This window comes from Trachemys scripta, chromosome 1 (genome assembly GCF_013100865.1).
Source record: "Trachemys scripta elegans isolate TJP31775 chromosome 1, CAS_Tse_1.0, whole genome shotgun sequence".
NCBI lineage: Eukaryota > Metazoa > Chordata > Testudines > Emydidae > Trachemys > Trachemys scripta.
In genome coordinates, this window is record NC_048298.1 from 289,773,736 (window position 1) to 289,801,207 (window position 27,472).

General features: G+C 42.3%; 1 protein-coding gene across 5 annotated transcripts in view; it reads left to right on the plus strand.

The window, feature by feature from the left end:
• Positions 1 to 27,472, plus strand: part of FNDC3A (fibronectin type III domain containing 3A) — a 189,667-nt gene that overhangs the window by 113,599 nt on the left and 48,596 nt on the right. For all 5 annotated transcript variants that reach the window (XM_034758505.1, XM_034758502.1, XM_034758503.1 and 2 more), the window contains 7 exons: positions 4,730 to 4,967; positions 8,687 to 8,959; positions 11,798 to 11,856; positions 21,600 to 21,757; positions 23,056 to 23,115; positions 24,662 to 24,800; positions 26,800 to 26,853. In XM_034758505.1, coding sequence (XP_034614396.1) covers positions 4,730 to 4,967; positions 8,687 to 8,959; positions 11,798 to 11,856; positions 21,600 to 21,757; positions 23,056 to 23,115; positions 24,662 to 24,800; positions 26,800 to 26,853 — 981 coding nt within the window. The remainder of the gene's footprint in view (positions 1 to 4,729; positions 4,968 to 8,686; positions 8,960 to 11,797; positions 11,857 to 21,599; positions 21,758 to 23,055; positions 23,116 to 24,661; positions 24,801 to 26,799; positions 26,854 to 27,472) is intronic.

Consider the following 27,472-nt stretch of genomic DNA (forward strand, 5'->3'; position numbering starts at 1 on the left):
AATTGTCAGTGTATTGTCTTAATTAAAATTTCCCACAAACCATACAATTTTTTCTCTTGCCTCTGTACTGAATCTGCAGCCAACCTTCTCTACCTTTGCTGATCCAATGTGCACAGCTGTGGTATAGAATAAGGAACGAACAAACAACACAAAATGCAACCCAAAAAACCAAAGCCAGTCAGATGGTGCATACATTAATGAAAGAGTATAAAATTCTGTCCGCCAGCAGAGTGCTTGCATACAGGGCAGAGGCCCACCTACTTTCACTTACTCTCTGCTGGGGAAAGTTTGTGTATAAAGGCTCGTCTACATGGTCATTTAATGTGCAGCAAGTCGGGTGAATGTACAGTGCTCTAACTTGCTGCACCCTAACCTAATTAGCTATGTGGACTCTGCTACTGCGCACTAAATATACCATAGTCAGAATTGTTAGTGTGCAGTAGCATGATCCGCATGGCAGGCTCACATGCTGTATATTCATACCCTGTCTTGCCACATGCTAACTGACAAGCCCTTGGTTGGTTCTTAAATCTTTAATATTAGAATATCGAATCTGGCAGCAAAATGGATTTTGTGGTTTTTAATTGTTTCATTTTGTTTTGGATCATTACAGAAAGGCATGTTTCCTGTTAAAATTCATGTTTTATCATTAGGAAAAATAAAAATCCTGACATCTTTGCTATGAGCTAGTTTCTTCTGTATTTTTTTTTTTATTTCAAGTGGGTTACTTAATGCTAAAATGTTATAGAATACATGAAAGGCTAAATAATTTTAGTGAAATTAATATATACTGTTTGCTTCCATTGAGGGCACAGAGCCTCCCAGAACCCAGAGTTATCAAATCCTGGTAAAACATTTATGTTGTAAGAGTTCTGAAATGCTTATTGCTAACAGAACATACCATTGTGTAGTGATTTATACGAAAAGATTCTGTAGCAAATAAAAAAAATTGACAACAAATAGATAACTTGCTGCCAGTGGAAGCAACCAGTACCAAGCTCATAGTTATCCCAAAACAAATAAAGAGATTTTAATTTAGAATTATAGAACTGTAGGACTGGAAGGGACCTCAGTGGGTAATCTAATCCAGTCCCCAGCACTCAAGGCAGGACTACGGAATAACTAGACCATCCCTGACAGGTATTTGTCTAACCTGTTCTTAAAAACCTCCAGTGACACAGATTTCACACCCTCCCTAGGCAGTTGGTTCCAGTGCTTAACCACCTTGACAAAAAGTGTTTTCCAGTGTCCAATCTAAACCGCCCTTTCTGCGATTTAAGCCCATTGCTTCTTGTCCTATCCTCAGAGGTTAAAGAGAACAATTTTTCACCCTCCTCCTTGTAATAATCTTTTATGTACTTGAAAATTATCATGTTCCCCCTCAGTCTTCTCTTCTCCAGACTAAAAAAAAAAACCCAATTTTTTCAATCTTTCCTCATAGGCCATGTTTTCTAGACCTTTAATCATTTTTCTTGCTCTCCTCTGGACTTTCTCCAATTTGTCTACATGTTTCCTGAAATGTGGCACCCAGAACTGGACACAATACTCCAGTTGAGGCCTAATCAGCATGGAGTAGAGCAGAAGAATTCCTTCTCTTGTCTTGCTTACAACAGTCCTGCTAATACATCCCGAGATGATGTTTTCTTTTTGTGCAACAGTGTTACACTGTTAACTCATATGTAGCTTGTGATCCACTATGACCCCCAGATCCCCTTCTGCAGTACTCCTTCCTAGGCAGTCATTTCCCATTTTGTATGTGTGTAATTGTCTCCTTATACTTAACATTAAAAAGAAAAGAAAAAAACCCTGAAGGTGCCCTGCAAATGTGTATATATTAAGAAAAGTTGAACACCTGCAGAAATATGTGCTGAATGACCAAAACCACCAGGCTAGGAAGGCTATTCAACATATCTATCATTTATGTATCATTTTAGTTTAGGTCTCTTTATGCCTGGATTTGCCCCAGCTACTGAATTTGGTGATTTCACACCATACTTTTTGCTGCTGGAGATTAGAGCCAACATATCGGATAAGACATGTCTTGGTTTTCACACATTGTATACAACGAATAAGTGTTTCAGAAAACGTGATATACTGTTTAAAAAAAACAGGGCTTGCTTTACCCCCAATATCGTGGGAGTGAAATTCATTCTGTGAAGAGAGTGAAATTACACTTTTAGTTACTGTGTGTGGGCCTGCCTGTTCTACAGAGGTAAGTCTGTCTACATTCATTGATCTGTAGTGGATCTCCCAATGATGATGATAGCATTGCACAAAGATAGAGAGTATGGGCATTATGCCAGAATTAAATGTTTAGCTTGTAAGGTTATTGTTGCATTCAGCATCCCTCAGTGCTGGGGGTGGAAAAATCATACTTGGGCACTTTTTTTGTTTTGTTTTTTTGTACATGTGCGGTTATCTGATTTGCACACACAATTGCAGGTAATGTTTAAGTGAGACACACAATTGTGCATGTAAATTATTTGAAACTCTAACTTTTAATTATTGGACTTTCAGAACCTAATGTCATGAATGGGGCAGTTACCCAGGAGGACAGCATTATATTGGTTTGCGCTTTGTTTACTGTCAGATTATATTTGGCATTTTTTTAAAGCCCTAAGGGCAAGAAACATTATTTTAATGAAATTTTGCTTTCTACAGAATTTGAAGCTGTTATTGGGCTGGATAAATACCTTAAACAGGCTAGATCCAACCTCCAGGCTGGGTGTTTGACAACACTGCCATCTAGGTTGTCTCCATTTTCAAGCAGATTATATGTTAAGTAATATTTGCTGTAGAAACTGTGCTGGGGCATCATGGAGAATAGGAGCTGGTAGGTCCAGGTGTGGCAGAACCTGAAAAGTGAGATTTTAATAAATTATGCTGTGCTGAATACCTTCCGTAGCCTTATGATTTGCTGCATTTTGCAGTTTAACTTTTAAATATATATACGTGTATACACACTTGAAGTTCACCTTTAATTTAAAGGTCTTCATTTAAATCCATTGCCTTATCCTTCACTTACTCAGACATGCTGAGATACCACAGGAGTCTGTGAACTAGGCATAATCGTACACACCGTGTGTGCCTCAATAACTAAGCGCAGCAGGGAAGAGTAAGGACGAAGTGATATCTTTAATTCTTTTTTTTTCAGTTTGTCAAATGTTGCTGTAATATGTAGTATAATTTTTATATGTAAGGCCTGGTCTACACTGGGGGGGGTGGGGGATCAATCTAAGTTAATCAACTTCAGCTACGTGAATAACGTAGCTAAAGTCGACGTACTTAGATCTACTCAACGCGGTATCTTCACTGCGGTGAGTCGACAGCTGACAGTTCCCCGCTGACTCCGCCTGCGCCTCTCGTTCCGGTGGAGTACCGGAGTCGACGGGAGAGCGCTCGGTGGTCAATTTATCACGTCTAGACTAGACACGATAAATCAACCCCTGCTGGATCGATCACTGCCCGTTGATCCTGCGGGTAATGTAGACAAGCCCTTAGAAAGCATAACCCGTATGACTATCCTTGCTACAAACATGAGGGACTTAAAAAAATAATTAAAATTACATCTTTATGTTTGGAGAATTAAACTGGCCAACTCTAATTATAGTTGCCTATACTGTTGTTATATTCAAATTGCAAGGATAGGACTTCTTCAGTTTTGGTAGCTTTGAGGAATGTTGTTTTCTTTTACAGCAAGGGACAGTTTCAAAGTACCAAATCCTTTGGAAAGTCACATGGTATTTTAAAGCTAAGTTATGGCTAAAAAGTTAATCTTAAATTCAAGATAAGTATTTCTGTAATTGATCAATCCAACCTTAAATAGATTTTAACAACTTCTTTATCTTAATTGTTGTGTATTCCTGTTCCCACACCTACATCGCAGTAGGTGGTCCTCTCACCAAACATCATTGCAACTAACAATATATTCCAAGTGGTCTGTCCCCTATTTTAGGAAGCTATTTAGGATATTACGGTGGGCACATAGGTTTTCCTTTTTTTCTGAATGGCTATTTCCTCTCCCCCCCCCCCCATTTTACATCTATCGCACCCTGTTACATATCAACTACAAATTCATCAGCATGCAAACCTGCCAGGTGAGAGGCTTGGCAACTTCCTCTGAGGTATTCGATAACACTTGTTATTGGGCTCTTGAAGTCAGTGTAATTTTTTTTTTTTCTTTTTGGCACTCCGGAGGCTGAGGTTACTGCCCCCACAATACATCCAGCTATGGTTACTCCAAGCCAGATCCCCTTTTAGGTAGTAGGTTGTACTACCAACTGAATCATATTTAGTTTTCCACTTTTTTTTAAAATGGATTAACTACAGTGGTGAACCTCAAAATGGCCTGTATAAGAACTGTTTATAAAATTTTGTTACGCACAGCTTTCATTTTCATTATTTTCCCATCCAGAAATCAGTTGTAGTTTTACACTTTCCTACAAGAAACCCTCTGAAACATACTACTAAGTATCCCTCATTTTCCTCTCCCATATTCTTTTTTTTGGTCTTATCATCTCCATTTTGTTCTACTTATACCATTGAAGATTCTTTTGCTCTTATATTCAAAACGAAACATTCTCTTTTAAAAAGATTTATTGATTTGTTATCTTTCATACTGCATAGTTCCAGACTCCATTTCCTCTTTGTGGCATATATTTGTAATAGCTGTTTGCTATCTAAGAAGCAGTCCTTTACCTGATCAATGTTTTGTTCTCTTGGCTTACAGGTTATTGAAGACAATGGTGTTCGAAGGGTTGTGGTGGTTCCCCAGGCTCCAGAATTTCACCCTGGCAGTCATGCAGTAATACATCGGCCTCCGCATCATCCGTTGCCTGGTTTCATTCCTCTTCAAGCCATGATGCCCCCTCCACCACGACATATATACTCAACAGTGACTGGAGCAGGTGATATGGCTTCGCAGTATATACCACAGTATCACACTTCACAGGTATATGGAGATCTGGGTAAGTAAATTATCGAAGAGTTACATATCCTATCAAAGCAATGTGTTCGTGTTCTTCTGGCATCTCCAGTCCATTCAGTATTCTTCTGTTGTGTAACTGTTAGCTTTAAAGCAGTACTATAGCCTAAAGTAGAGCTATTAGCTAGAATCCTGCAGTACAAATAAAGACAGTATCAGGGAACCATATAAGTTTTTATTAAAGTGCATTAAGTATTTTATTTCAGAAAATTGTCTGATATCCCAATCTAAGCAGAATTAGGCCTGGTGAGTTATAGAAGGGAGCCTCATACACTGGAAAAGGCAAGTATCAGGGGGTAGCCGTGTTAGTCTGTATCTACAAAAACAACAAGGAGTCTGGTGGCACCTTAAAGACTAACAGATTTATTTGGGCATAAGCTTTCATGAGTAAAAACCTCACTTCTTCGGATGCATAGAGTGAAAGGCGTTGTATGATGTAATTTTAGTGATTCAGTGAGTGTCACTCTTTCCTCTGACTCAGTATTTAAATCCATTGCCTCAGCATTATAGCTAGGCCCTTTGTTCTCTATGGGACACTGGATCCAAATTCTGTGAATTTCTATCACATAAGCAGTGTCGAAATCTGTGACGTTGAAATTTCCATGGTTACTTCAAGTAAATTCAAAACCAGAGCATCTGTATTAAATTAAATATGTGAAAAATAAAACAGTACATTATTCCTTGTTTATTTTTATACTAAATTCAATATATACCTGAGTTTTGAATGTTTTTAAATTTTGCACTGTTCCAATATTTATGGTTCTTAGCAAAGTTGCACATTTTTGTATTAACAGCAGCAAACTGCATTCCAGAAGATGTCAGGAGTGGTATCTGCAGGTTTTGACTGCTGGGTGTGGGGTTGTTAGAGTTTTGCTTCCTGGGATCCAGTGTGGAATGTGGCTTGGGTTTTTGGCAGCCAGGAGCTAGCAGAGGCTTAGGCACTGAGAAGATGGCGGTGGGAAATAGGAAAGGAAGAGTTTTCATCTTCTCTTTCATTCCCCTTCTGTGCAGAAGCAAAAGTGACTTGGAATTCGGGGGAGAGCTTGAACTCCTAGGTTACCACCCCAGTAATCTGATCACCCAATTGGCCGCTTCTCAAATATCCACCAATGCATCAGCAACCATAAATAAGCATATTAGCAGGATTTTTCTACTAAAATGATTGGTAATAAACTGGTTAATAAAGTTGAGATTCAAAATGTAATCAGTACACTTCAAAGCCAACTCTCAGTTGCAATGAATGAGTTTGCACTCTTTGAGTCTGCTCTTTCGGGCTGTTTTCAGGCTCTGGAGGATAGTATTTCATTGCCCAATAATGGCTCAAAATTTATTTTTGTAAATAAAATATTAGGCCTTGACTACACTAAAAACTTATACTGATTAAACTAAATCGGTTTCTAAAGCATTTTAGTTAAATTAGTACAACTCTCCCTCCCATCCCCACCCCTTGTGGACACAATCTTATTTTGGTTTAAAAGTGTCTTATGTTGGATTTAGCTTCAGTTGATTCCCCACCAGCTTATACTAAATCCAATATAAGACTCTTTTTAAAATAAAACAAGAGTGTCTACACAAGTGGTTTGTACCCATTTAACTAAGTCTATTTAGAAACCAATTTAAACAACTAAAACTTTCTCATCTATTTAAGGCCTTTAATTCTGCTGCACAGTTCTATGGTAAGGAATTGATTCTGCAGCCAATTCCATGACCGCAGAATTGTAGAACATATGTAGCTCTGATCATAATTGGTTTACTTATTATATGTAGATTATTTCACACAGTAGAAAGATACAGTTCATGGCAGTCATTTATATATTTTTAACTAAGCTAACATTCCACCCACAGATTGTTCTGAATAAAGTGGTAAATATTGAAAGAAAATATCTCTCAATTTTAAAATTTTCAGACTAGAACAGGCGCTAGCTCTTGTTTTTTCTTCATATTTGAGAATTGAATTAATATTTATATTTGTAAGTGCACTTCACAGTTATTTTTTCAGATTATGTGCAACGATATGGTACATCTACACAAGCTAAGATGCTGGTGTGTTACTTCTGCCCATTTAAAACGTTAGTGATAAATCAAAATATCCAGAAGGTTTATTCCCTCATAGTTAGATTGTTTATGTATATTGTAATGAGCATTATTATAAGTATTGTGTGTATACATATATATGTCATGTATATCATACAAAGAATACATTTAAAAAAGCTTTTTCATTTTAAGTAATCTGTCTTAATAAAATGTCTTTGCTACCAAAAGTTGATAAGTCAACCGTCTCGTCCATCTGATACCTGTCTTCCCATTTCTAAACTTTTCATCTAAATGCAACCAGTGCATAAATTGAGAAAGTAAAGTGACAGATTGTTCACCCTGAGAGGAATCTCCTTTTCCCATAAGTATAACAAACACCAGCTGTTTCCTTTACTAATGACAGATAGGATTACACTGAGAAAACAGAGCTGGTGCTGTGGTGTGTACCTTTTAAAAGGCTGCACTGTGTAATTAAAGCACTTCTGTATGTGATGTTAAAAAAGAATGAAAATGTTAGCGCTGGGAAAGGAAGTAGAATCTTTAGTACAAAATTTGACAAGAATGAACAGTTCTTTCGTGTTATTAGTCATCATTTGTCCAAAACCATGTTCTGTTTGGGTGGTTGGGCTTTTTTGGTGAAGTCACAGCTGTACACCAGTTCGCCGCTGTTCACTGTTTTGACCGCCACATCAAACAGATTAGGAGAATAGCTTTGCCCATGATATTATAAATATATAGAAATCTACTGTTAATTTTTAAACAGAGATTAATAGTGTGCTGAGCATGCCTGGCTATACTAGCTTCATTCCATTAGTATCCTTCAGCTGCTGGGAGTTTTTTCTACTGGTCTCTGTTGGTTTCTGCTGAAAGACCATTAGAATAGTAATTCATTATTCTGTTCTAAAACTTAGTTGCCAGTTGCAGCCAGTAGGAGATAGATGAACATTTTTGACTGGAACCTCCATTAGGGTACAGTGTCCATGCCCTGCTGTGGCTTATTGCTATAGTAAAATGCTCTCTAGTCCCAATTCAACAAAGTCAATTCTTCAGTTTGCTTTGCTGAATGACTGTGGTCTGCTTAATCAGGGCTTAAGTGCTGATTCATTTTGTTTGCTCAATATGTGGTGTTTCAGCTGCCCTGAAATGAGATCTTCAAACACTGAGGTAAGTGAATTTATAAGAGTTGTATGGTTTCACTGTGGTTTCTCCATTTTCTGTTTTAATACTTCTTTACAGCACTCTATTAATAAATCAGAATAGGTATTACTATGTCTGTTGCACCAACAGGATCTTATTGAGACTACTTGGCCTCTAATTCATTGGTGGAGGGAGACAGATGTCATATTGGCAAGCACTAATTTTTCCACATAGGTGCAGAATTTAATAGTATCAAACAGGGCAAAGCAGAATTTGGAATATTTAAGATCTCTTGTATTAACTAAAACAGGAAGAAGGGTTACATTTTTATCCTTAAAAAAAAAATTATATGCAACAGTTAACATGTGATTGAAATGCTAAGCAGGTAAACTTTTATGCTAATTAGGTTCACAATGAGAAAAGAGCAGATGTAATTTCAAGACATATATGGAGTCTCTTCAAATGAAACTGTAAATATATTTTATACATTATGATATATTCTGAGCATTTCATGTTTTTGCTTTAATTTAGATGCTCTCTCTACCCATGGAAGGTCCAACTTTAGAGACGAAAGGTCTAGTAAAACATACGAACGTTTACAGAAAAAATTAAAAGATCGGCATGGAACACAGAAAGATAAATTGAACAGTCCGCCACCATCACCTCAGAAATGTCCTTCTCCCACAAATGAACATAATGGACTTGTGAAAGGACAGGACGCAAGTAGTGTTAGCACAGGATCTACAAAGAGCAAGTCTTCGGGGAAAGGAAAAAGTAATTCTCAAGTGGATACAGAAGTAGAAGGTAAGTGTTAGCCTCCCGCCTCCAACCTCATCATCAGACGCAAGCTCCCCATAGACCAGGACACACCAGCTCAAAGCAGCACCATACCCTGCCCGAACAGATGCAAAACCTGCAGACATATCACCACTGCTACAATGATCAATACCAACACAGCACACCTTTCAAGATCCACGGGTTCTATTCACGCCTGTCACAACATGTTAGAGAGACAAGGTGGGTGAGGTAATATCTTTTATTAGACTAACTTTTGTGGGTGAGAGACAAGCTTTTCAGAAGTTGGTCCAATAAAACATATTGCTTCACCCGCCTTGTCTCTCTAATGTCCTGGGACTGACACAGCTACAACTACACTGCATTTCACAACATGTGATATACCTCATCTAATGTATCGAATGCCTAACAACAACTTTGTGGGTGAAACCAGACAATCACTGCTCTTTCAAATGAACTCACACAGAAAAATGATAAAAGGCAAAAACACCCTGTCACCCCTATAAGCAAACACTTTTGACAAAGTTTTCACTGCACATCTGATCACTCAGTCCTCTTCCTCAAAGAAAACTGGCACAACAACTTCAAAAGACAAGCCTGGGAACTTTAATTCATACCTCTGCTGGATGCTAAAAACCATGGATTTAACAGAGACGCTGGTTTTATAGCTCATTACAACGTTGCACCCATATCTAGTTAGGATGTCCTCAATATTTGCTAGTGCAGCACTGAGCCAGTGAAGAAAGAAAGTGGTCATGCTGCTGCACAGGAGAGGGCATCCCCTCATCATCACTTGTCAGGGGCCAAACCAGTTGCTAACCTGCTCCCTGACTAACTTTGCTGCTAGGCAGCCAATTAGCCCAACTGCACTGCCTTGGAACTGACAGAGTAGCCACAGCACCTGATTGGCTGATGATTTAGCAGCCGTCTTTTAAGCTTAGCACCCACAGCAGATCAGCAGCTGTTCAACACATACCACGCTGACAGCTGCGCTTGCCCTGCTCCTGTTTCCAGTCCTTGCTCCAGCCATTCATTCCAGTCCCTGCTCCTGCCTGGTTCTCATCCTGCTCCAGCCTTGTTTTCAGACCTGCTCCTGATCTACCTATTGTCCGCTCTCAAGCCAGCCCTTGTTCTACTCCAGCTTTGGGCTTCAATCCTCAGCTCAGCCTCTGGCTTACGATTCTGGTTTACCCTCTGGCTCTGGCATTCTGCTGCTCTCCCTCTAGTACTTACCCTGGGCTAGTTCCTGAACTCTGTCCCTGCCCCCAGCCCAGCTCTAACCAGTATGCTGAACTGTTGTCTCAACGTCTAGGGCTGACCACCCACAGCTTGGCTGGCTACATCACTTCTGTGTTCTCCCTACTGGAAGGGGCAGGGTTGTTGCTGGGGCTGATCTGTTACTATATGACTATTGCTTGATTGCCTATTTTCACTGTGTGTGAATAGTATTGCCCTTTATGTACACTATGTTGCAGTTTTTTAGTAAACTTAAAAACAAAATAGCATATTAGTAAGAATAGACTTCTTAGCTGTCAATAGTCTATGTGGAATACTAAGAAAAATGCAATTCTCACCCTTTTACTGAGAGATGTCGAGCAGTTTTATTTGGAAGGTTACAAAATAAATCAGTGAAGCATTTTACAATGCAGTTATAAACCTTAAATATTTGCTGTGTATTTAAAGTAGCCAAACTTTTTAGAGTAAGAAAACAGAGACTGTTCAAATTTTGGCTTGATTTTACCTTTGTTGTTTTAATTTGCACATCATGTCATTTCATCATACACACTTTTAATACACATCATACCTCTGTTGTACATGTATATATAATAGATGTTTCTCTTTGAGGCAGCATCCAAAATTTTATTGTCTAACAATTGAGAATCTTAACAGTAAAGGTATTTCTGTGTAATCACTTATAAACTGTAATTGCTATTTTTCTCCTAACAGCATTGCACCTCTGTGTACCAAAATTTTTTCTTTCTACTTTCATCTTCGCTTCTTTCCTTCTCTTTTTGGTTTTAATGTTCACAGTTGCACTTGTTTATCATTGATTCAAATGCAATTATTATGAAGTTTGGTTTTACTCTGATATGACTAAAAATTATAAAAAAATACACATACACAGCAAGTCTTCTTTGCAAATCTACTTTATTTCAGTGGATTTTATGTCAAATTTAAAGTTGATTTAAAAAGATGAAACACTTTATAATGTCACTAGAATTGCAGTAACAAGGGCATAACAGGTCACAGATATTTTTAATCAACTTTTTAACAAGAAAAATCTTATGAATATAAAATAGTGAATTGACTTGATCTCACTTTCTGGTGGGAGATTTAGCAAGTCGGGAGGATTCACTTGAAATTTGCTCATTTTTAAAACAACAAATGAAGGAAAAATACCCTACAAGTCCCATCTAACCGCTAATCTACCTAAGCAAGGTTAGATCAGTTCACTCAGTAGTACATGTGAGAAAACGTATGAAGTATCTTAAATAAGTGTTTAGTTAGTGTAAACACTTTTTTTAATATATTACGAAAAAATAGGGTAGGTAACTGAGATATCTAAGATGTCTTCTAAGCCCTCCAAAGCAGTGGGTTATTTAAACTCAAATAAATATATTTTTAGGAGATGGTCATGCCTCTATAATCTATGAAATGTATACGGCCCCCTTGTTTAGGTACTCTTATTTCAGTTTTAGAGTGCCTTATATCAATGTAGCTTAAGTTGATAAGAAGTTCCACTTGCACACATCTAAATGTGTGTGTATTGTCTAGATTTAAAAAGATGCTTTATTGTAAAAATGTTAAACAATTATTCATGGACTTTTGTTTGTTTTGCTTTTTAAGAAAAGGATGAAGAAACAAAAGCACTCGAAGCACTTCTTTCGAATATTACCAAGCCAGTGGTAAGTAAATGCTACTTTCCACAAAATCAGAATTGAGCTATTCATGTTTTAACCTGTAGTGACACTTGGTTTTTTGTTGTCCAGGTCTGGACGACCTTTAGATAGCAACAATAACGAAAAATCACCAGACTGAGGGCTCTTCAGTCACTGAAGTTCAAATTACTTAAAGTGGTCATTTCATAAATTTTAGAGAAACTGACTTTTTAAGACTTACCTAGCTGAATTCTTTTCTTGCTCGCCCTGATACAGTCCCAGTGTAATTAAGAAGAGAATTTCGCCCACTGTAAACTTGTCAAGGTTAAAATCATTCAGAGACACACAGAATCCCGTTATTTTGTTGTTTCTGTTCTGTGTATGTAGCATTAATGCAGCTGGCACAATAACTATACAGGTAAAACTCTCTCTTATAATAGGCAGTTTATCATTAAAGGAAGCAGGGAAATGTTTGTTAACATTCAAAATCAGTTTCAGAAGTAAACATTTTCAGTAAATTTTCAAATAATTGTTCAGTATATTACAAGCAGAAATTTGCTAATTCAGTACTTCGGCAGGTGTATGTGGATCGCTGAGGGGAATAGTCTTTGTAGCTTGAAGTGCTATCAGTATGCTGGTTGAGCTGCAGCTTTACTACCTCTTCTTTTAATTTAAGTTGAATGGCATGATGTCCATTTTCCCAATTCCTGGGTAAAAATAGGGCCTTGGACGTGGAAAATCGACTTATTTACTATGCAGTGAAAAAAGTGAGACTCACCCTGAATAAAGTACTGTCAAATGCACAAAGTAAACAAACGGGGAAAATATTTTTTTTAGTCTGTAACTGCATGTTCACCTGCAGACCTGTATTTGCTGAGTTCCATAAGGATCAGTTCTTTCTCAGTTCCTATTCAACATCAAAGTGAAGCCATTAGCAGAACTACTGAGAGCTAATGAGCTCATATGCTAACACTATGCAGATGAGAGCTCTTTGTATCCTTCAAAACATATGGCAAAACCATTTCCATCATCCTAGCCCAATGCTTGACAAGGATCCGCTCATACATGAAGAAAAGCTGGGTTAAGTTAAACCTGTTCGACACAGAGATGCTTCTGGTTGATAGAGTGCAATGGTCCTCACTCAAGGATTGGTCATAAAGCATGGCCTAGTGGTCAGGGACACAACCCATGAACAGTAGGGGAGTTGTTGTTAGGGGAGCCAAGGCCCTTCCACTCCACCAGGCTCCGCCCTAGAGTCCTTTGGGGCTACCAGTGGTCTGGCAACTGAGGCTGCTTAAGGCTGCCTTCCCTGGGCCACTTCCTATCTCCCCCACCTGAGGCCAGCTCAGTCCAAGGCTTTCCCCTGCTGGGATAGTCCAAACTAGGGATGTAAATAATGTGTAAAAACAGTAACCGTGTAACCGATTAAAATTCTTTCAGTTACATGGTTAAACATTTACCCAGGGAACGAGGGTTGCGGGGGGTGATGCTTCACCCCCATGTTTTACGAGGGGCTCTGCTATTGTCCCGCGTCCGGGGATCCCCTCTGCTGCCCCCATGCCCGGGGCTCTGCTGCTGCCCATGCCCAGCATCCCGTGCACCCAGCATCTAGAGTCCTGGGTCCCAGCTGTCCCAGCTGCCGGCCCCGCACCCGGGGGATCCGTGCTGCCGCTGCGTCCATGGCTCTGCTGCTGCCCATGCCTGGTATCCCAGCTGCTTCCCCATGCCTGGGGTCCTGGCTGCTGCCGCCCAGTGCACCCAGGGTCCCATCTGCCAGCGCTTTACCTAGGAGGTGGGGTCAGAGTTCATGGAATCGCAGACTGAAGCGCTGTTCTGCCAAACGCTGGATCGTCCCTGGCGTGTTGGGTGATAGAGAAATGAGAAGTGAAGGTGTGAACCAAGGACTACGTTGTTGCACTGCATATCTCCTGGATCAGGACCTGGGCCAGAAAGGCTGCGGAGGACGCCTGCGCTCTGGTGGAGTGCGCTGTCAGAGCGGGGGCAGGGACCTTTGCCAGGTCATAACATGCCCGGATACAGGATGTGATCCACGATGATATCCTTTGTGTGGACACCAGGAGGCCCTTCATCCTGTCCGCCACCGCAACAAACAGCTGGTTCGATTTGCGGAACAGCTTAGTTGGTTCAATATAAAAGGCCAGTGCACACCGCATGTCCAGGGAATGGAACCTCTGCTCCCAGGGATGACGGGTGACAGCAGAGCCTGAGGTGTGGGGCCAGCAGCCAGGACCCCAGGCACGGGGCACACATTCGATGGCAAGGCTACACCCAACCCTGACATAGCACAAAGGCTGGGCCTGCCCCAGAAACACCCCAGCACCCTGTTCCTCCGCATTGGGCACACCGTGAGAGGGATAGAGTCTCACACGCACGTACAGCCCTGTTCCCCCAAGCCGGTGATTTAAGTCTCCCCCAAACTGACTCACCCACTTAGGACTGCTGCCCGGGACGGCGAGCAAGGAGGGGTGCAGGTCACCTCTTGCAGCTTCCCTTCACCTCACCATCAGAATCACAAATTCTGTGGGGAAAAATTTAATTCTTCTTCAAGTGACTGTTCACATCCATTCCAATCAGGTGTGTGCGCGTCGCGTGCATGGACGTCGGAAACTTCTTCCCTTAGCAGCTTCCGTCAGGACGGCAGGGGAGCCCCCTAGAGTGGCGCCCTTATGGCGCTGTATATATTACCCTGCCAGCCCGACCCCCTTTCAGTTCCTTCTTACCGTCCATGGCGGCGTTGGAATGTTCTCTCTCTCTCACTTGCGAGTGATCCCTTAGCCTTTCACTCTTCTAGTTAGAGTTGTTCTTAGATAGTTATCAGCTGGTTAAATACCATTATATTCAGGTGTCTGGAAGCTAGTTCCAGCACCAGCCTTGGGCTGCGGGGCATGCCGCAAGCCCAGGGTTTCAAAGCTTGCGCCACATGCTGCAAGTCTATGCCTAACAGCGACCCCCACGACTCCTGTCTCTGGTGTCTGGGAGAGTCTCATCAGGCAGAGCGCTGCAAAATCTGTAAGGCCTTCAAGACACTCACTAAGAAAGAAAGAAACTTTCACCTTAAGCAGTTGCTCATGGAGGCCGCGTTACAACCACCGGCCCCTGACCAACCAGCACTGGCCCCAGCTTCCTCGGTGCGAAGTGCCCCGGCATCTGTGTGCGACCCGGCACTGCCCAGGCACCGAGACAGGACGACCAACCTCAGCACCGGTCGACCTCTCCTGCACCGACTAAGCGTCACAAGAAAGGGGAAAGAGGGCGCTCTCCCCAAATAGCTACTAGCCACTCAAAGAAGCTCCCGGCACGCAAAGACAGATTGCAGGCCTGAGCCAAGAACTGGCACCGGTGCCACAGGCCCCGTTGAGTCCAGTACCCAGCGGATTCAGTGCCAACAAATGTCTGGAGGAGATCCTCGAACACCCCTCCATGCCCAACACTTTCGAGGCAGCGAAAGACCTCATTGAGTTGTTGGCGCCAAATCCCCTCCCGTGCAGGAAGATGCCCAAGAGGGTGCCGTCCAGAGGGAAGCCGGCAATGGTGCGACGCTCGTGGTCATTGTCTCGGTACCACTCCCGTTCAAGCTCGGCGTCCTGTTATTCCCCAGCACCCGCGACCCACCGCTAGGTTACGGCACTGGAAGCGAACCCACCAGTGGCGCCCGTGGCGACTGCATGTTAGTCCACAACGCCATTGGTCGCCCGGCACCAGAGTGCGGCACCAACAACCTCACCAGCATCGAGTGAGAGGCACCGGTCCCAGTCCCGAGACTCCCGGTACCATTCGAGGTCCCGGTCAGCCATACACCGCTCCCCAGCTCCGCGGCACTCTGCGGCCACTCAACATTCGGCATCACCCTGGTCCTCTCTGTTGACAACCTCCAGCTCCGAGGCCGACTCCAGTCACTCCAGCTATAGCAGACATCGAACCATGGCCAGCAGAGAATCCCACTCAGCATGGCAGCCACAATGGCCTCCTTCAGGTCAGTGGCCCTTCTGGACCCCATGGGCCTACCGCCAGCAGCAGGGCATCACCTCCAGAGCCTCTAGGTCCGGGCAATCCATGCGACGCTATTCCAGGTCGCCACACAGGCACGCATCAAGGACAAGGGAGGCCACTTTCTCCAGGCTCCCCCGGACCCTCAAGAGCAACCGGAGCTTCCAGGCCCAATGCCCGAGGCGGTGCCAAGCACTGCGACACCTCAAGAGGTGTCAGCCCCGCCGGGCCCTGAAGTGATCCAGGCATATGGGGACACACAGGAGGGTCTAGATGAGGGCAACCAGCAGCACCTCACTTCCTCCTCTTCCCCAGATGAGGTGGTGGCAGGCACATCAGTCTCAGGACCGCCACTGATAGACCACAGGGCTCACCAAGAGCTACTCCACAGGATCACCCTTAATATGGGACTCCAGGAGGAAGAAACAGTCGAGTAGGGGGATCTGTTGGTGGACATCCTGATGCCCGAGGGTCCCTCCTGAGTCACGCTCCCTCTCATAAAGACCATACAGATGAATTACAATGCTATATGGCAGACCCCGGCCTCCATCACGCCAACGGCCAGGGAGGTAGAAAGGAAATACTTCGTCCCTTCCAAGGGCTACGAGTTCCTGTTCTGCCATCCAACTCCCTGTCCCCTAGTTGTTTCAGCAGTCAATGAGAAGAAACACACAGGGCCAACAAGCCTCGGCCTCAAAGGCCAAGGAGTCCAAGCGTTTGGACTTCTTTGGTAGCCTCCAGCTACGCATAGCCAACCAGCAGGCAATCCTTATAGACATAACTTCAACTCTTGGATGGCCGTGTCCAAGTTTAAGGATCACCTGCCCCAGGACTCACACTCTGAGTTTGCGGTGTTATTCGAGGGAAAAAAAAGGTGGTGGCTAAGACTTCGTTACAAGCCACCCTCGATTCAACTGACTCTGTGGCCAGAACCATTGCCTCGGGGGTAGTCATGCAACGTTCAGTGTGGCTCCAGGCATCAGGCCTCCCTCCAGAGGTCCAGAATACCTTCCCTTTGAGGGCTCGGGCCTTTTCTCAGAGCAAACAGACTCCAGGCTGCACGGCCTTAAGGATTCTAGGGCCATCCTGAAGTCGCCAGGGATGCATACGCCGGCAACCCAGAGAAAGCCCTTCAGGCCTCAGCCTCCGCAGCATTGGCAGTATCAACCCCGCCCCAAACAGGAGCCGTATCGCAGGCGGGGCAGAAATAACAGGCGTAGACAGCAGAATAACGCATCTAACCAAGGCCAGAATAAACCCCAGCCCAGAAACAAGCAAGGGTTTTGAAGGCGCTCCCGAGGACAGTGTACCAACCCAGTTCCCGGATCCATCCCCACGGTTTTTAAACCGGCTATCCCACTTCTACCATGTGTGGTCCCATATAATATGGGACCGCTGGGTCCTACATACGGTACAGGTGGGATACTCCCTCCAGTTCTCATCCTTCTTCCCTCCCTCCCACCCACCTTCCACGTCCCTCTTCAGGGACCCCTCTCACAAGCAACTCCTTATGCAGGAGGTTCGTTCTCTCCTCGAGATAGGTGCGGTGGAAGAGGTTCCACAGGAGCTAAGGGGAAAGGGGTTTTACTCCCATTACTTTCTAATTCCCAAGGCAAAGGGGGGGGGTCTTCGACCCATTTTAGACCTTCGCAGACTCAACAAATTTGTGGTCAAACTTCGGTTCCATATGGTCTCCCTAAGCACTATCATTCCATCATTGGTCCAGGGGATTGGTACGCTGCCCTTGACATGAAAGACGCATACTTCCATATTGCCATTCATCCGGTGCACCGACACTTCCTCTGGTTTGTCGTAAACCAATATCACTACCAGTTCACGGTTCTCCCGTTCGTCCTGTCCACAGGGGTTTACAAAATGCATGGCGGTGGTGGCGGCCTTCCTGCGGAAAAGGCAAGTTCGAGTGTATCCGTACCTCGACTACTGGCTACCGACAGGTCATTCCAAGGAAGAGGTCCAGTCCCACGTGACGATGGTCATGGACAAGTTTCACAGACTTGGGCTCATCCTCAATGTACCCAAATCGTCACTCATACCTACCCAAAGGATAGAGTTTATAGGGGCAATCCTGGACTTGGTACAGGTGAAAGCGAGCCTTCCAGAGCCCAGGTTCCAAGCCATAGAGCAGATTGTCAAATCAATGCTTCAGTATCCCACCACGACAATCAGGTGTTGCCTGCATCTAATAGGGCATATGGCAGCATGCACGTACGTGGTCAAGCATGCCCGATTGAGACTCAGGCCCATACAAGCGTGGCTCGCACTGTCTTCCCATCCATACCAAGACCCCCAGGACCTTGTGGTGACGATCCTGGGACAGGTTCTAGAATCCCTGCTGTGGTGGCTGGACCGACCAGTGGTCTGTGCAGGGGTCCCCTTCGCCAAGCCCAAACCTTCTCTGACGTTAGTAACAAACGTGTCAGATCTGGGCTGGGGCACACACTTAGGGGATCTGAGGACACAAGGCTTGGGGTCGAGGGACAAGATACCTTTCCATATCAACCTGAAGGATCTCAGGGTGTTTCATCTGGCCTGCCAAACCTTTCACGCCACTTTGCAAGGTCACAACATGACTGTCCTGACAGACAACACCACCTCCATGTTCTATATAAACAAACAAGGTGGAGCCCACTCCTCACCTCTCTGCCGCGAGGCTCTTCTTCTCTGGGACTTCTGTATAGCCCGATCCATTCAGCTTGAAGCATCCTACCTTCCAGGGGTACGGAACGAGCTGGAGGATCGCCTCAGCAGGTCATACCACATGCACGATTGGTCAATCAGATTGGACATCATACAGTCAGTCTTCCAAAAGTGGGGTTATCCCCAAGTATCCTCTTCACACCAAGAGCAACAGACTGTGCCCTCAGGTCTGCTCATTCCAAAACCACAGTCCAGGCTCAATCGCTGATGCATTCCTAATACCATGGGGCAAGAGTCTGAAGTATGCCTTCCCTCCTATCCTGCTCGTCCACCGGGTCCTCCTTAAAATTCGCAGGGACAGGGCTACGGTAATCATGATCGCCCCGTCTTGGCCCTGGCAGCATTGGTACACAACCCTCCTAGAGCTGTCCGTAGATGCCCCGATAGCCCTGCCTCTCCACCCCGGATCTGATCACGCAGGACCACGGGCACCACCTCCACCCGAACCTGCAATCTCTACATCTCATGGCTTGGAAACTCCATGGCTAAATCACATGGAGCACCAGTGCTCTCAGTCGGTGAGACAAATTCTTCTGGGTAGTAGGAAACCTTCCCCTAGGGCTACCTACCTGGCGAAATGGAAAAGGTTTTCCTGTTTGTGTGAACCCAAGCGCCTTCAACCGCTCCAGGCTCCTATCCCAGTTATTTTAGACTACCTCCTACACCTTAAGCAACAGGGTCTATCCCTTTCCTCCATCAGAGTACACCTGGTGGCCATTTCAGCTTTCCATCCAGGGGAGTCTGGGCACTCGGTGTTTTCAAATCCCATTGTGGGGCGATTCCTCAAAGGGCTGGAGAGGGTGTTCCCATATTCTCACCCACCAGTCCCAACCTGGAACCTGAACTTTGTGCTCTCCAAACTCATGAGCCCACCATTTGAACCCCTGGCCACTTGTTCCCTCCTCTACCTTTCTCATAAGGTGTCGTTCCTGGTGGCCATTACATCGGCAAGGAGGGTGTCCGAGCTGAGAGCCCTCACCTCCGAAACATCTTACACGGTGTTTCATAAGGACAAGGTTCAGCTTAGACCATACCCCAATTTCTCCCCAAGGTGGTCTCTCAATTCCACATGGGTCAGAACATTTGCATACCGGTGTTCTTTCCAAAACCTCACACGAGCCCGAGACACCACAGCCTACACACGCTAGATGTCCGGAGAGCCTTGGAGTTCTACATAGAGCGCACAAACCTTTCCGCAAGTCGACCCAATGGTTTGTCGCCATAGCCGACAGAACGAAGGGCCTTCCTGTGTCTGCGCAACGCATATCCTCCTGGATCACAGACTGCATTCACACATGCTATGAGCTGGCCAAGGTCCCAGCCCCAGCGATTACGGCACATTCAACCAGAGTGCAGGCATCTTCGACAGCCTTTCTGGCTCAGGTCCCTGTCCAAAAGATCTGTAAAGCAGCTACCTGATCTTCAGTGCACACATTTACAGCCCACTATGCTGTCAACCAACAGGTCAGAGATGATACAGTAGTCGGCAGAGGTGTTCTTCAATCAATCGTTCCATGACTCCTACCCTCCTCCAATGGCAAGCTTGGAAGTCACCTAATTGGAATGGATATGAACAATCACTCAAAGAAGAAAAGACGGTTACTTACCTCTCATAACTGTTGTTCTTCAAGATGTGTTGTTCACATCCATTACAATACCCACCCCCCTTCCCCTCTGTCAGAGTCAACAGCAAGAAGGAACTAAAGGGGGGTCGGGCCAGCAGGGTAATATATACACCGCCATAAGGGTGCCACTCTAGGGGGCTCCCCTGCCATCCCGACGGGAGCTGCTAAGGGGAAAAGTTTCCGATGTCCATGCACGCGGCACGCACACACCTAATTGTCATGGACCTGAACAACACATCTCGAAGAACAACAGTTACGGGAGGTAAGTAACTGTCTTTTCTGCGGGGAACGTTCTGCACAAATTTTGCGTTGCACAGTGGTGCAGAATTCCCCCAGGAGTACATAGAACAAAATACAGTAGCATGCCTCTTGCACAACAAGGATTACCATGAGCTCATCAGAGATGTCTTTTACCTTCTACTTTGGTTCCCCCCTAGAATGTCACATCAAATTCAAACTCTTGGTCTCTATTTGGGAAGCTTTTAATGGTCTGGGCCCGGGATACCTAAAAGACCACCTAGAGCTCTGCAACAAGAACTGGACTTCAGTCAACAACTCTGCTCCTGTGGTACAACATAGCAGTGTACTGCAAGGGTGAGACTTGTTTATGCAGAAGACAGCTTTCTCAGAGGACTGATTCAAGATTGCAGAAGAAATTCCTGCAGGATCAAAGAATCACTGCAAACCTCACCACTTTCCATTCAAAGTTCAAATGCACTTTAAACTTACCTTCATTAATAATAACACTGCATACATATGCTTAAAAAAATTAAATGAAAAGAAATCCATGCACAAATTTCCCTTTGGGGAGAGGAAGGAAGAAAGGGCATCACACTCAATAAATGTTAGTCATGTCACTTAATGTGCTTCTGGAAGGCACTCAGATACTATGGTGATGGGCACAATACACAATCTTGAATATAAAAGAAGCTTTTTCAGTTTTAGTAATATTAAATGTTACATATAACAATAGATAATAAATGTTCAGACAGAGGCGTGATTTTGTTGTTGTTGATGGTGTCCCTTTAACTTCATGTCTTAACAAGTTTAATAAAAAAACTTTAGAGCCTTGTTAAATAAAAAAAAATTATTCCCAGAATTTATTATACACAAGAATGACAAACAAATGTAACCAGACTGTTCACTTGTATTTTGCCACTAGATGGCTCTGGTTACTTATCTATGTTCTTTGGTTGCAAACAGCTTTGTGTCCGAGGATGGAAGTGATCATGACATTTCCTGTATTTCCAAATACATAGTTTGGTCCCACTTGTAGCCTAACCAGTGAGTTATTGTGACTTTTTCAGAATATTTGTTCAATTACATTTTCTGTTCTGTTTTAGTCGTACTGTTTAGTTATCAGTATTTGCACACAATTGAAGTTATATGACAGAGTTCTTAAATGTTATGTTTCTGTAGATATCAGACATTCAGGCACGGACAGTAGTACTTGCATGGTCCCCTCCATCCAGTGCCATCAATGGGGATGCTGACAAGAATAATGTGCCGGAGGTGTATGTTTATGAAGTTCTGATTTCAAACACCGGAAAAGATGGAAAATACAAAACTGTATATACGTAGGTATTTGTTATCTTTATTAGATTACTGATGCCCTGAACTTTGTACATAAAAGCCTGTTTTAAAAACTGCCTTTTATCTACAGAGTGAGATAATGAGACGTCTCACACAACTTCACTTTTGAGGCAAATTGTTTTAATCAGTAAGATGAAACTGCTTTATTTCCCAAATCTTTACCAATAATTTACTATGTAAAGGCTTGACCCTTTAAGGAACAGAATGCCTTCATCTTCTACTGACTGTGCTTCTGTTGACTACAATGGAAGTTAAGGTTTCTGAAATGATACAGTATCAGAGCAAAATCTTTTTTATTTACTTACTTCAATTTGTACTACTACTACTATCACCAAAACACAGGTACCTTTCCAAGGTTCTGGGACCCCGTGACAGTCTTTTTTAACTTTTTATTACTTCCAGAACACAATACCCTGACAACAGCGAAATGTAAGCAAAACTTAAGCCTCACCAACAGAATCCTAGACCCTTGCAACTCTTTCCCTAAAACAAAGGGAGAAGAGATGAGCCTTCACAACATAATCTAAAAGCTACCCAAACCAGGCTAATGGACACCTTCCTGGGGGCTGCACTTCTTGCTTGCCTCTCGCAAGTAGGAATATGCAGAGGCCACCTCAAAGAATAAAAAAAGTATTTACCATAGTAATTGTGGTTATTCAAGTGTGTTGTCTCTATGTGTGCACACTACCTGCCACCATCCCCTCTTCCTCAAATGGGACTTTTGGGTTTAATGGAAGGAATGTGGCTACACCGCCCTTTTAAAGCCTCATTCTGAATGTACAATGGTGTGAGAACTAGTTATATAAATTGAAGTAACTGGGGCTCATTCAGCCGCAGTAAGAACTATTCCAGGTGTGCTGGTGTTCCCACAAATGTGAATATACTATGGCAGCTCTCTTGAAGAATCAGTTACTATTTTAAGTAATGATTTTATTTACTTCAGGGAGGTGTGAAAATCAGTGTTGATAAAACGTTTATGTACATGTTTAGTATTTTAAGATATTATTGTCATATAGTGTCCACCTAAGGATGGGACTCAAATGATATCTCACACATTAGGTGACCTAGTAAAGTGGAGGACAATCTTTTTTATATAAAAGAACTGGAAACCAAAAGATAGATACATCTTTAATAAAGCACCACTAAATATACTAGAACAACAAAGCACTAGGAAATAGCAGGAAACAATCCTGCACTGCAAGGTGGATTGATTAGATTATTTCCATCTTTAATTTCTATTATTCTCAGACAATATTTTAAACAAAATTGTACTTCTTTCCAGTGGAGAAAAAACTAGTGTTACCATAAATGATCTCAGGCCAGCAACTGATTACCATGCAAGGTAAGTACCCTTCTTTTTATCTATTAAATGCAATGGAAATTTTTAAAGTAACTTTCCAAATTTGAAACTATTCATTGTAATTAGTATGTATAACAGTATGAACACAGTAACTGACTTTGATATCTTCAGTCTTTACCACCAGACATGCTGCTCTTCCCCTGATGATCACTGTAATTTATGAACTAGCCACAGTTGAAATGTTGATACTCTCAAATGAAGAGTAATGAACTCTTTCTCCCTGAGGTCCAAGACTGGCAGACTCTGGAAGCCAGTTGTGGCGCCCACTACACCATGCTCCCTCCTCACTTCATACAGAATGCCCCGACACTCTCCCTTCCTTCCTCTTATGGCAGGGTTGGCACAGGAGGTGAAGGAGCCATTTCTGCCAGGTTTCCACCAATGGAGAGCTCACCTACACAAGGGGAATTCTCCACTGGCTATTTCTGGACATTTTAAGGCCACTTTGTACAATTTACACAGTGTGGTAGCGGGCAAGAGAATCTGACCGATTATGCACTGTTACAAGGGTCCCTAGTTCACTATAATTCTGCAGCTCCAGCAAGAACTGCTGCATAATTCATGGCCCATGGAAGCAATGGCAGAGGGTGGGGAGAAGATGCCATGCTTGGTTCCTTTTCCTCTCTCTCTATCTCTCTCTCTTGTTTCTAATTTAGATGCTAGTTAATGAGACTTCAGACTAACAAAAGGAGGTGGAGAATACACATTTAACTGGATAAATATGTATTTAAGTGCCTAACATTAGGTATCCAGGCATGAACATTTTGGCCTAAGTATGAAACATGAAGTCCTTAAACCACAATGGTTTTTAGGTTTTTCTCTAATTAATGCAGGTAGGTGGTCAATAATAAAGACCAAACTTGAAGTTATGATATGTTATGTTTTTCTTTCTGGTGTTGCACAAATTGTGAAAATTGGTGGAAGTTGCTTAAATTCTTTCATGTATCTGATATTCTGAATATCAATACATCTCATAATGTCTCTTTTTTAAATAATTGGCATTTAGTGTTCTTGTAGTTTACTGCATATTTATGGAATGTGTACAATATTCATCTGCTAATATCTGAAAACAAAATTTGGAGGTTGACCAATAAATTTCAGTGTTTTTGTACACTTTTACCTTTGGATAATTTTTTTTTTAATACATTGGTCGCCATTAAAAGTCCACCATTAGTCCAAAATAACCACCATTAACGTTTCCTGCGGTTATCACATAGTGGTATCCAGTATACTGCAAGAGGATAACTGTGGTTTCTCATATATAACTATAGGGAGGGTAATTGTTGACTGATGGGAGCCACTATGTATGTATATCCAAAGCAGTGTATTGCATTTCCCCTTTTCATAAATTGTATTGAGCAGAAATTTTCCACCTTTTTTTATTATTTACTTTTAACTATAACATTTGGAGGGGATGGGAATATGCTGTTTTTTGAACGTTGTAAACTCAAAATATTGTTCAGGTTCTACGGAAATTGTATCTTTACATTCTGAAACAAAATGTTATTGACCTCTTTTACTATTCTAGAGTCCAAGCAGAATGCAACTGCATAAAGGGAAGCCCTTCAGAAGCTGAGAGTTTTACAACAATGAGCTGTGAACCTGATACTCCAAATCCTCCAAGGATAACTAACCGGACCAAAAATTCTCTCACTCTGCAATGGAAGGTAAGACTTGTTTTAAATGACCCCAGAATGAGATTTAATACCTGCTTTAAGTGCAAATCTCAATATAACCTTAAGTGTGGAATTACAGTAGTTGGGAGTAAGGCAGTATTGAATCAACCTCAAAGGATGTTTTCAAAGTTTATTATTGCATTCATTTTTATGTGTTATTTTTTTTCAGTGACCATCAGCAACTATTTATATTGTAAAATATTTATCAAATGAATGCTTCAGTATTTAAGCTTTTGCATTTGAAAAAGAAATTTATAAATTTTAGTGTTGAGACTCCTAAAAACATGAACCCAAGTATAGACTAAGTGTTATCTTTGTGAGACTGCAGACATTCCGAACCAATAGCCTAAAGAAACATAAATTGCTCTGTTCATCTCAGTTGAATTGTTCACACTCTGAAACTTAAAGATGGCCAACTTAAGTGTCAACATAGCTAACTAAATCGTCACTGATCATTTTAGCAGTAACATCCAGCTAAAGTAAAAAGTGGAGTTGAGGACAAATAGATATGTCACTTAAAGTTTCAGCTTTTAAAATTTAAATAAGAACTTGTCTCGTCATTGGCAGATTATTTCAAAATCTAAAACATGGACTATTTTTAAAATGACTTATTGATGTGCAGTATTTTTGATTATTAAAACTTAGTCAAAACCATTTCTATTTGCACTTCAGTGTCTGTACAGTATATTTTTGTTAAATTAATTTGTTACAAAATGTATTTTACAAAGACTATTGTGCATTTAACTGAATTTATGTTGATTCTCTGTTTTCAGCAGAAAATGGGGTGTACAACCTATTTTTGTAGGAGTAAGTCACTTATGGAAAATAGTTCCTGTCCTATGGACTTTCGTAGGCCTGGAGGAGTATTTTGGCCATTTTTCAGGATTCAAAGATAAATGCACAAAAATCAGAAAAAGAACAAGTTAAGGCTGTCATAATCTATAGGTTTTTTTTAAAAATGTAGTAAAGAAAATGTAATAGGCAAGATCATCAGCCATCATGCTAAGAAAATCTCTGTGGTTGTAGTTTGGCTCTTGTTGGAATTATTATTATTAATACATAGTATTGCCACATCACCAATTCAACCATAAATTCCTTTATTAAATCTAAAGGCCAAATGGTATTTGTACAGCTGCTCTAAACATGTCTAAAATGCCTACATAATAAGCAGTTACCACATCCACACAGTAACAAACATTCATAAGCATTTGATGAGAATATTCACAAAAGAATCAGTCCCAGAGATAACCCTCTCATCCTGATTTACTTCAGCATCATTAGATAGGATCTGCTAAATACCCCTAGGAAGCCTGATTCTTTTATACAGTGTAAGAAACAAGTGATGTCATGTTGACTGTTATCTTATCTTAAAAAACAGTTTTTGGCTAGTTTGGGATTGATCCTTTTCTTAAGCTTGTAGACAAGAGTTTATGAGTGGACCTCTTTCTTCAAGATAACATTGCTGTATTAGGCATCATTATAAGTTAATCATATCACAAAACAACTTTTCTTTGTCTGTTAGAACCAATTCTGATCATTAGATGCTTCTCTTCTCTTATTAGCCACATTTTGAGCTCAGCATTTTTACAACTTACCTTGTAACTTGCCAGTTACATTTTTTTCCTCAAGACCTTTCCATAGCTGCTAAAAACCCATGGCTTCAACTACAAAACACATATCTTTTCCTTCATTAAGATAAGCTAACGTGACCCTTTATATACCTATCTAACACTACAGCTCCTCAGAAAATTGCTATAGGATGATATTTGACACTGTTGCCAGAATATTTTTCAGAGGTGTGTGTTGCCAATAAAAGGAAAGTTGAGGGAAACCTCAAACAGCCAGCATCAGGGAGCAGTTGGTCACCTCTGATCTTGACTTGATTGGAACAGGTGACCTATAAATGAATGTCTCTAGCCCATTGCCATTTTTCTAAAGTGATCTTGTCCTCCTGCTATTGTGTCCTAATTTTATTCTTTTCTTGATGCAGACATCTTGTGACAATGGCTGTAAAATCCACAATTATCTTTTAGAATGGGACGAGGTAAGCAGGTTTGCTGTATTTATACTATTTTTCTCTTTGTATTTTTTTAAAAATAGGTTTGTGTGAATGTGAACATATTTTCAGAGGAAAATTATGACTACGGTTAAGATTTTGGCAAGGGGATTTTTATTAAAATTCACGGGCAGGATGCAGGCAATAAACCATAAATCATAGAATCTAGAGCCCAGTACCACGGGGCTGAACCTGAAGCCCCGCACAGGGGGTAGGGAGGCACTGACAGGGTAGGGAGCCCTGGCAGCCGCAGTGAGGGCTGACAGCTGGAGCCCCGCTGGCCACTACGGGGTGGAAGCAGAAGTCACGGACGGAGGTTTGTTAAAGTCACAGAATCCGTGACCAAATTGTATCCTTAATTGTGACCTATATCTTTGAGGCAAGTGTTGGTAATATACAATTCATTCCTAAGAAGGTATCAAAAATACAGCTATATTTCCTCAAATTTTGCTTGCTGAATAGAAAATGGCAGTATTATCAGGTGGCTCTTAAAACTTATGTTATTGGGTCACTGTTTAGGGTGGCTTTTTCCTTTCTGGTGGCCCAATTCTTCCTCCCAGGATCTGCGAGCTGAGAGTCATTTCTGTGTGAAGATCTCCTTCCTTGT